General features: G+C 51.7%; 1 protein-coding gene across 1 annotated transcript; it reads right to left on the reverse strand.

The window, feature by feature from the left end:
• Positions 1-7265: 7265 nt before the first annotated feature.
• PtA15_18A267 (uncharacterized protein) lies at positions 7266-10295 on the reverse strand (the record flags this gene model as incomplete). Its single annotated transcript, XM_053164789.1, has 8 exons — positions 7266-7871; positions 7943-8139; positions 8212-8270; positions 8344-8587; positions 8665-8967; positions 9031-9100; positions 9189-9279; positions 9355-10295. 8 exons carry the CDS (start codon positions 10293-10295, stop codon positions 7266-7268), a joined length of 2511 nt encoding a protein of 836 aa, XP_053028764.1.
• Between the last annotated feature and the right edge of the window lie 902 nt (positions 10296-11197).

The following is an 11197-nucleotide window of genomic DNA, read 5'->3' on the forward strand; positions in this document are numbered from 1 at the left end:
TTTATTAAAGACACAATTTTTCCAAAACTAAAAAAATCAAGATCAAGGGTTTCCCCTTACAATTACACAAAATGAAGAAAAAAAAAACATGGGTTTCCCCATTAACAAAATATCAAAAAACAGTTGGTGGGTTTCCCCATCACAAAAAAGACACACAATTTCTCAACCCAGCCTTCCAACAGCGGCAAAGCCGTGCCCACAGGCTCAACACCCAGCCCGTGTCAAGTGCACGGGTCAAAAGTGATGGACGTGAAGGCCCCCGGCCCACAGCAAAGGCTGCAGACCCGTGGGGGGCCCACTCTTTGCCCCTCAGACTGCGCACGCGCAACAGCGGAGGGGTTGAGGACAACGGATAGCTGGAAGTGCAGCATCTCCAATCGCCTGGGGATTCAACTCACTGCCAAACTATCCGCCTTTTAAGCTCCCCGCTCACAGCCCCTCGACTCAAATTTCAACCTACTCTGGCCAGAACGCCCGCTCCCCCCTACGCAAACGCCACGCCGCGGCCCCGTAACCGTAATGGATTCCTTAGCAACGGCGTCAGCCATTGAGAATTTCAGGATGCCTGTGTACTCTCATCTCGACCCAACCCACCCCGCGGCCCTCGCAACTGTTACAATTACTTTTATCCCCTCACCACAGGTATCCCCAGGCACATGCAGTGTCTGCTGGAAGAAGAACGGCTACCATCGCAACATACGACCCAGAGCATCCAAACAGGCCAATCAGCTTCGTCGGCCAGCCATCATCCCCACCCGCTCCTCCTCATCCCGCCCACGCCGCTCATGCCCCTCCGACTTCAACCCTGGCCACGCCAGCGCCACAGCCTTCCAATCACGAACAAATCAACAGTCACCCAGGGGAACTTCAACATCCAAGATTGCATCTACCCACATGGCCTAACACCACCCTTACACCACGTCCAAAAGCGACGGTTCAGGAAGCGGCTCAACAAACGGACAATCGAGACCGTCGAGAGAGCGGTGGAGAGACTACTAGAGGAGGATGGCCGGGCGGGCCAAGTGATCATTGACATCGTCGACAACGTCCGCGATCTCAGCGACTCGGAGGGCGAGGATTACCAGCCCCCTCAATCGGCAACCGTCGGATTCGGAAACCAGCCGCCTTCCAAGATTGTCTACAATAAGGCCAGGCCAAGTATCAGTCACACCAAACGCAGCTCCAGCCAACCATTCAATCCACATGGCCACCACCATCAACAGCAGCGTCACGACAAGCGTGCCAAAGATTTGTGATCCCGTCAGCAGCATCCGCAGGACCTTGATCCAGATGGCTCGGCCCAGACAATCACCGTCGAGACGCCAATGGGAGAGTCGCTCGGCGCGCCCACGCCAGCCAGAGAGGAGTTTGAGGATAGAGGGGCGATGGACTACAATGACAAGGGGAGCATTGACAGCTAACTCGCGGCGGAGATCGAGGCGGGCTTGATGGAGAGTGCGGCGGCGGAAGCGCGTGCGGCGGCCGGGCTGACGGGCCCTGAGGACAAGGAGGACAAGAACGACAGAGAAGACCTCTTCGGAGACGGCGATAACAATGACAATGATGAGAAAGAGGACGATGACAATTACGATGAAGAAACGAACGAGATGGTGGAGGACAAGTAAGGGATCAGACTGCTTCAGCGCGAGCTCAAGGACCTCGAGGCCGCCGTCAGCCGGAAGAAGGTCGAGACCGCAGGCGCGACTAACTTGATCGTCCGCAAATGGTTCGAAGAGGCTCTCAAGAAACTCAACCTCGAGCTCGAGTCCAAGAAGAACCAACTTACCTCGACCCACGCCACCCTCGGGTATGCGGTCAACTTGCGCTTTGGCTTGGTCGCAATTGCCGTCCCGAGGTGATCCCGCACATCCAGCAAATATCAAATAGATAGTGGGACCGTTCGCGGATCTCAATCACTAGGCTATTGTTTTAACTGGAAAGGCATGCAAGATGGCTTCAGATGGCGTCCATCTATCTTCAAGTTTGCAAATTTCTTCGATGGGAGTGTGTGGCGAAGAGTGGAGCTGACTAGCTAACTGTTTTTAACCCTCACTCTTTCTTTTCTTCCTCTCCAGAAGCTTCCCAACTTAAAGAAGCATTGGAAACTTCGCTTGCCAGGGAAATGAGTGACAAGAAGGTGAACTGGGACCCTGCCAACCAGACAACCGTGTGTCCTTCATGAACACCATTTACCATCTAAACTACCTTTTGAGTGCGTCCTATTTGTTTGCTTCCAATCAAAGGCCAACACCAGCCGCAAGCTTGTTCCCATCCATCAGAGGCAGCCAAACTGAACCTCACAGAGTTAGCCGCTGCTCCTAAAGAGTCCTTCCAGTTATCCCTTACTTTGTTTCTCGTTGTTCAACCAAACAACTTGCTGTCAACAGTGGCAAATATAATTTGGGAGGGATCACTGGCTTGGGTCAAGCACTTGTGGGTGTCATAATTGCTGAATCACAACTGCCTCATTAAATCTGAGCAAACAATTGTATTGGTGAATCATATCCTACAACATGAGAAACACTATAGTGATTCTTTTGTTTGTTTAATGTAATGAGAATTTCATTGCATAAGCCATTGGGATTGGGATACATACTCTTTTGCTCTTTCTTGGCGGGGTTTTTATGGTACTGCTAAATAAAAAATGAAGCCATTTGAATAGCATCAATTTTCTATGGTAAATTTTCAGATTTGTGTAGGGAAGAACCTCCCTGTTTACAACATGTGGCAACTTTTCCCAGTAATTATACCAGGCACAATGGAGGACTTCTCATGGGCATTGAGAGACCTTTAGATGTGGCTGTAAATCCGAAATTAACCCAGTCATCAAAACAACAACCCACACAAAATAATATACTAAATCCTAGGCTTAAGAAATCAAGTTTTTTTTTTTCCCAAAAGTTAAAATTTGTGGTGTGTAAATTGAAATCAATAGGGTTTGCAGACCCAAGGGGAAGTCCTCAAATATCATGTAGAAACTATCCAATTTTGTACACAGTTTGTGCTGATAAATACCCACTTTTTGTTGTGATAGTTTGAAATCTGTTTGTTTTCTATCTCTTGTTGATTAGAGAAACATTGTGGTTATTGCTGGTCAAATTTAATGGTCTACTACCCAGAGCCTGAGTTTAACACTTGCAAAAGTTATCAGTTAGCAGAATGTTGAACTGAACAATTACTAAGATTACAAGAAAACAGAGGCCTGGGTGTTTTACCTTGACTTTGCAGCGGCGGAGCCGCCTCGGCCTCTAGTGAGATATAAGGGGTGCGCAGCAGGCTTAGTAGGAAAATTACTGCTAGCTGTATAGCTTTTTTTTACACACCCAAACAGTCCCAAAATTTCAGAAATGTTTTCATTGTGGATATTCTCCGCGCCATAAATTTCTTGGCAATAGTGTGTCATGATAACATGAGATATAAGGGGTGCGCGGCGGGCTTAGTAGGAAAATGGCGGCTACATGTATAGATTTTTTTTTACACACTGAAACAGTCTGAAATTTTCAGGAATGTTTCAATTTTGCATATTCTCCGCGCCATAAAGCTCTTAGCAATAGTGTGTCATTTAAACATGAGATAAGCTAGCAGTCATTTTCCAACTAAGCCCGCCGCACTACATCTCATGTTATCATGACACACTATTGCCAAGAAATTTATGGCGCGGAGAATATCCACAATGAAAACATTTCTGAAATTTTGTGACTGTTTGGGTGTGTAAAAAAAAAGCTATACAGTTAGCAGTAATTTTCCTACTAAGCCTGCCGCGGACCCCTTATATCTCTGGGAAAAATTCTGAAAATTATCAGTTCATGAATTTGCACATGCGCCATGATACTGTGAAATTCTTGGGGCTACTGGGGCACAGGAAGCGATATTACAGGTCCCTGCCGCGTTAAAATATGATTTTTTCATGTCAATTTTCTCTAGGCTCAAGGAGACCCCTAAATGACTTGATTATTTTTTAGGGGGATCATAAAAAGTCATTCTATTGATTCATCAAAAAATATCTCAAGAAATGCAAGCCATATTTTGGGGGGAATGCACAGTGCGCGAAGAGCCGTGGCGAAAGCGCGCACTGGGGGCGGGACGTCGAGACAACGACCCCCACAGTGCGCGAAGAGTTTTCCGCAGTGCGCGAAGTAATTCCGTTTTTTTTTTTCATACAACTTTCATTAAACTTTGCTTGGAGCACGCTCCCCGGAGGAAAGTTTGCAAACTGGGTACAAGGGACCAGGACCCTGGAAACCCCCTACAGAGGTGGGAAACCAAATTTCAAAGATTTTGGCAAAATTCATACATTGGGGGGGGCACCGGGGAGTGATTTTTTTTGACTGATTCATACATTTTTGTGCCTATGCTTGGGGCAAAATCACCCTGGGGGACCGAAGAACCCCAATGACAAGCGGGGTGCTGCGGGCTTTAGTGGATTTAACTGAGGACCCATTTGGCAGCAATAATGTTATGTGATGTTGCGCACTTACCTAATGTGATACACATCACTCTTGAATTTCATATCTTTCAACATAACACAAGTGTTTGGCTGCCACTTGTGTCATACAGCTTGCCTACATAAAAGCTTGATGGCCAGTAAATACCGGCCATCAAGCGTACATACCGGCAAGGCCAATTGAGTGTTTAACTCCTCTGGACAATGGCCGGTACACAGTCATCAAAGGGAATACAGAGTCCCTTTTGGGGAACACATATTTCCATCAATGACCATTGGTCATCAAAGGGAATACATGGTCCCTTGGATGACCAATGGCCATTGAGGAGAATATGTGCACAATCCCTTTGATGACCAATGGTCATCAAGGAGAATACATAGTCCCTTTGATGACCAATGGTCATTGGGGAGAACACACAGTCCCTTCAATGACCAATGGTAATCAAGGGGAATACATACATAGTCCCTTCAATGACCAATGGTCATTGGGGAAATACATGGGCCCTTCGATGACCACTGGTCATTGATGGCCAATTGTGTTGGATTGGTCATCAATCTTGATGACCGGTGTAGGACTTGTGTGGGACACTAAATATAATTTGGTGAAATATCCGCTGAGGGGGAAATAAATTGCTTAATAGGTTGGAAGGCTATCACAACTTACGGGTGGTTTGAAAGACCTGCCCCTCTAATAATACTATGCAAATATCTAAGAGTCTTGTAATCAATATTTATAAAGATATGGCTGATTCCAAGATAGATCTTACTTTCATATAGTAATCTCTATCAGACCTAGATCACTTGATTCAACAGGCTAGCAAATCTGTTATAACTTCTTTGCTCGCAGGCAATACACTTACTTTGTTATACTTGTACTACACGTTACTAATATGCTGTTTAACGCGAACTTGTTGTTGTGTTATGCTTGGTTCTACTACTGCCAAAACACTAATACTGCTACTAAACTTCTACACTACTTGTACTAACCACTAATACCGCTAATAACCCCACTGCTGACTAAACTACTGTATGTGACCAAACCTCTGTAGGCTGATCCTAACTAAACTAACTAACCACTTGTGACCAAAGCTCTGTAGGCTGATGGGGAAAAGTCTGATGAGGGGAGAAAGGGCCTCCTTATATATTGAAGGGTGAGGGATTTTTGCTCCAGGGAAGCTCCTCATGAGGGATTATTGCTGCAGGGGATCTTAACTACACAGCCTCTCATGCATGTACTGCGCTGCAAACAACGAGGGGTTTATGCTGCAGGAGACACTCAACTACACAGCATCTGCATGCGTGTGCTGCACTGCCTTACAAACAATGAGGGCTTTATGCTGCAGGAGATGCCTCCTGTACATCTTATCTACCTGCATATGATGTGCTTCATGTACAAACAATGAGGGATTTATGCTGCAGGAGACACTTCCTGTACAGCTTATCTACCTGCATATGCTGTATTATGCGTACAAACAATGAGGGATATATGCTGCATGAGACGCTTGAGCTACACAGCACTTTCATGCATGTACTGCGCTGCATGATGTCATGTGTTGCTATGCAACCAAGCCTTCTTCCATCCTCTTCCACACACTCTGCATCCATTGTCTAACCTGTTCCATTCCCAATGTTGGGGGTCAAGGCCTCTCCTCCCATCTTGCTCCTTCTTCCCTTCTTCCCCCGCACTGTATTACACACTCCCTCCACTATAATACCTCTGCAATGGGCTTTTGGCATTGTCACGCATATGGAACACCACACCGGTTGTGTTGGCCCATTGATTGGAGTGTGTACTCCGCTCGATGACCGGTACAAAGTCTGTACCGGCCATCGAGGGGAGTAACAGAGGTAGAGTTGGGGGTGTGTTGTGTAAGGGTGCCAATATCACCCCAAAAACACCCCCAGGGTTACTATATCGGAAATGGCGGGGATCATGGGGAGTGATGAGGAAAGTCGTGATGACCCTCAAGTCATAACTTCTCAAATCTGCCAAACATGCGAGTGATGCAATATGGGCCTCGGTGAGGCCCGGTTATAGAAAAGCAGTGGTTATTACATAACATCACTGCTGCCAAACGGGGCCTGAATTTCAGCGGAAATTCATACATTTATGGCATGTTTGGTGCGTACCCTTTGGGGTTTCAGAGCCCATTCATACCAATTTGATGCCTAACATTTTGTAAAAAAAATTAAAAATTCACACATTTAGGTTACCCACCCCCTTCGGGGGGGGGGGGGGGGGGGGGGGGGGGGGGGGGGGGGTTCCAGGGTCCTGAGGGACCTGTGTCAATGTCGTCTCCAAATCAATGCCGATCTTCCCAGAGTCCGCACCCAGGCCCGTCCACCCATCCACAAAGCTGCAACAATTCCAGACAAAAAATAAACATATATATGCTACATACATACACAGCACAGACCCGGCCATTCCAGATCGGAGAGAGAGAAAAAGAGACGTGCATCGATCCGTCTAGTATACAAGCATCCTGGAGAGAGCGGATCAACCGGGAAGGAAAGAAAGAAGAGAAAAAATAATCCTGCAGAGTACGGGGGAGGCGCTTTGGATGCTATGTGAGAAAAGAGGGCCCAGGAAACAGAGTATTATGGAGTACACATTGTAGATATATTTAGTTCCAGGAGTGCCCAAATAGAATCGAATAAAATAAGAAGCTTGTGGGTGAGGGAATGCGGTGTCTTGATGTCTGCGCGTTGCCGAGAGGCGAAGAAGAGGCCGATCGAGCAGTGCCTGTCCACGGCTTCCTCCGTAGCGGGTCGGCCCGGAACCCGAAGCAGGATCGGAGAGACAAGACACGGCGGGAGCGGGTCACCACTCCTGTTTCCACGTATTCTGCACGGTCGGGGGATGGTATCCATGGGGCTCTCCGACGGAGCTGGTAGTGGCCTGGCCGGCGACGCCGCCGGCGGGGAAATGGGGCGAGTGGGCGCCCATCCAGCCGACCATGAGGCCTTCGTAGCCGACGTTACCGCCGGCGAGATGTGCGAACAAGTTGTCGATAGGCACGCCCATTGTCTGTGGATTCTGGGCTCCTGCGGAAAGCGGGGCCGCAGAGGCGAAGGTTCCGAAGCCGTGGACGGACGGTCTAGCCGTCCCTGGGCTTCGCGAACTGGAGCCGGTTAAAGGATCGAGGCGCTCAGGTCGTGGGCCGTCGAACGCTCTCGATGGGAGCGGCTGTAGGATACAGACCTCGCCGGGCTGATGATGGATGCTCGTTGGACTACTGGCCAGGCCGGGCGACGGGATTATCAGTGGCGCCGGTAGATAATTGGGGGGCCCGATGGTGCCCGGTTGGCCCATGCTCGACAACGAGGAACGGTCCGACGGATTCAGCTTCGCCTCGGGATGGCGCTCGTATCCGGTCTCTGGGATGAGCGGGGAGGGATAATAAGGTTCCCCCGAATTATCCTCGTTCTACATTGGAAAAAAAGGCGCACATTTTCAGGGCTAGTTCCAGACACCTGTCCAGAAAAAGAACATAATACCTGAGGGACGGCGGCGAGCGGGATCCTAAGCGCCTGGACCTGAGCAAGCTCGCCCCTCCTGACCTCGTTGAGAGCGGTCTCGATCGCCAAGATACCGAGGTTAGTGACTTGGGACAAGACGCCGTAGGAGTGTATGACGGCGGTGAATCGGGAGAGCTCGTCGAAGAGCATCCGGCGCTCCGCGCCGTCCGGGCTCTCTGTGTTCACACTTCCTGTTAGTTCTACTCTTGCGCAAGCCATGTTGAGGGAAACTGGGGTAGAGGACTCACTGGCCATTAGCGCTGATAAGGTCAGGCCGCCTACGATTGGATGAAAGCGCGGGTAGCCACTGCACACACATAAGTCCAAAAAAGTGAGCACAACCTTTCCAAAAAGGGAAAGCGGAGAAAACTATGACAAGCCTGTGTCCCAGAATGCGTGTAGAATACTGCAGATGGAGCTGTTCAAGCCTAAGCAACCTAACAGCCCTCGAGATACAGATAGCACGGTGGTGGCTGGCCGACTGATGCATGTAGGGAGGGGCGTCGGGGGGTGGGGCGGCGAACTTAGTGTGGAAGCGGACGCGGACGGCGCATAGCTGGACGTTGGTGATGATCTTCTGGCTGAACTCGGCCTGCTGTTGGGGGTCGCTCAACGACTGGCCAGCTATAAACCACACACAGAAAGACATACAATCAGCACCCCTCTTTTCTGCCCACAGGATTTCAAGGCGGAGAGCTTACAGGGGAAGTTGTCCACATCGATCTCGCACCAGCCCGGGAGTCGCTGGTCGAGCCGATCCAAATCGGCCTCGAAGCCCGCCGCATCGTTCTGCGAGATCCCGCCCGGCAGAAGGGCGAGTGTGGCCAGTTTACGCAGCTGACGCATCAACAGGGAGCGGAAGGCAAGCCCGGAGATCGCCGCCGGGATCGGGTCCCGGTCCGCGATCGAGCGCGGCAAACGGACGTCATGGCCGTCCACACCTACCGGCGAATAGGTCTTCCCCGAGATCGCGCTGAATAGCCAGTCCGTGTTCAGCAGATTATCTGCGAAAAAAAAAATCGTTATCTTCCTGCTGGGTCGGGGGAGATGAAGATGGTGGAACTTACAGAATATCCGTCGCCTGTCTTCCGCCTCACGCGGCGAGAGTTGGGGGTCGACTTGGCTCGGATCGCGGTGCTAGATTAGCAGTCGTCCGATCAATTCTCTCTCTCTGTCAGCGGGAACAGCTGATTGGTGAGGGGGAGGATGAGGGTGGGGAGCTCACCAGCTGAAGCTTATCGCACGCTTGGTACAAGATACGTGAGTTCAGATTGACCGCGGGCAAGACCTCGTCGTCCTGGCCATACAAGACGAACCTAAACGAAGGGATAGCGCATCTGAGCAATGAAGAATGGGCCAGAAGGCAAGAAAAAAGGAGGGCAGAAACTGACACCCAGACGACGAGACAGACGCTGCGGAGGGCGATGAGGTCGAGCGGCTCGTCGCCGTCGAGCCGCATCCTCAATCCCTGGAGACAGCCCTCGAACCAGAGCTTACTTTTGCCGTCGGCGCGTTGGGAGTCCGAGAGGGCCTGGGGGGAGGTCGGTCTGAGCAGTCCCCCCCGGTCACGTTTGTCCGCAAGGGTGAAGATGGCCAGCATAGCGCTCAGCCAGCCGGGCTCCAAGAGGGGCGGGACCGGCATCGGCGAGGGCTCGATCGGCCGGGGAAGGTCCAAGAGAAGCAGGTCGTAGAAAAACTCGATCTCGAACCGCGTCTGTGGGCCATCGACCACATGGTGCACCAGGTTCACGTAGGAGAGGTAGGTATCTAGCAGCCCTAGTGCTTCCTCTTTCTTCGGCGGGAACAGAGAGACCAGGCCGTGGACGCTGTTGATGGTCTGGGTCTTGGGGATGATCGTGCTGGAGACAAGGGGGGGCGGGGGGAGGGGCGTGGCATGGGAGGGGTTGAGGCCGAAGCCGCGGGCGAACTCAGCCCAGCCGGAGTTGTGGGAGACGAGCAGGGCGCGGACGTTGTTCTGGAGCAGCTGGGCCTCGCCTGAGGCGGCGGTCGAGCTCCGTTCCTGGTGCGTGGCGCTGGAGTGGGGCAGCTCGGGGGCGTCGAGCTGGAGGGGCGAGATGGCGGAGCCGATGACCAGCCGGGTCATCTTGTCGGCCAGGTCCTCCGGATGCGTCTTCGACCCGTCCGCCTCCGCCCCGCCGCCTACTCCATCCTGATCCTGATCCTGCGAGGCATCCTCCGCCGCCGACGACGACTCCGGCGGCTGCCCGGCACCACGGAAGCTGCTCGGGTGGTCGCGCAGATCGCCGTGCCCGGTCGACATCGACGCCGCCGCCGTCGCCCGCAGTGTCTCGATCGTCTGTTGCTGGGCCATGATCATGTTTTCCGCTTCCGCCAGCCGGGCCTTGAGCGTCTTGGTCTGTTTCGTCCGCGAAGACGGCGCACTGGGACATCTGCACACACCACAAAGGCGCCGGAGATAGCAGCCGCATGACACAACTCCTTCAGCCAGCCGTGCTGCAGTGGGGGACGGATTGAGAGTGGAGAAGCACATACAATCGGGCTGCAGATCTGTGTTCGCGCGGGACAGCCAGGGTGTCATAGTAGCAGCTGTCGACAGTATGGTGGAGCTGGCAAGTGGAGCAGGGCTGTTCGAAGTCACACTTCAAACACCAATCGGGGGATCATCCAGTGGGTAATTAGCATTGACAATCGTCGAGGTAAATCAGCCGCTAGGAGGACGATAAGGAGTGTTTAATACCTTGGACTTTCGGCGCTTGCATGCCCGACAGGCGGGCGGCCGTTGGGGCGGTCTGGGGAGCTTGGTGAGGCTGAGGCCCGGGCCTATGAGGCTGGTGGACATTGCAGATGGAAACTGCTATCTGGATTCTGGGCTGGGGGTCTCACTGTCGGGGGCGGCACACAACAACAAGAAAGCCACGAGAGAGAGAGGGTATGTATGTATGGCTAGAACTTAGAGGTGAGGGTGGGCTGGGGCTGGAGTCTGGTGGGCTGGCTGCTGCTGGTGAGCCGATGGCAGTCTTCCAGCGTCCTCTTGTCTGTTTGTCAGACTCCGCCTGGTTATCACCGTCATATAACAGCCATTCAACTGCTACGACGTGGTGTAGCAGTTGCAGTACGTCAGGATCTCCAGCTGCATCGTGCAACGGGTTGTCTCCAAAAAATACCAACTCAATCGACCCATATCCACACAGGTTTGGCAACTCAGCAGACTGCAGACGACGAGGCACTGATTAACAGTGCTCCTACTTGAAT

Source organism: Puccinia triticina, chromosome 18A (assembly GCF_026914185.1).
Source record: "Puccinia triticina chromosome 18A, complete sequence".
Lineage (NCBI taxonomy): Eukaryota > Fungi > Basidiomycota > Pucciniomycetes > Pucciniales > Pucciniaceae > Puccinia > Puccinia triticina.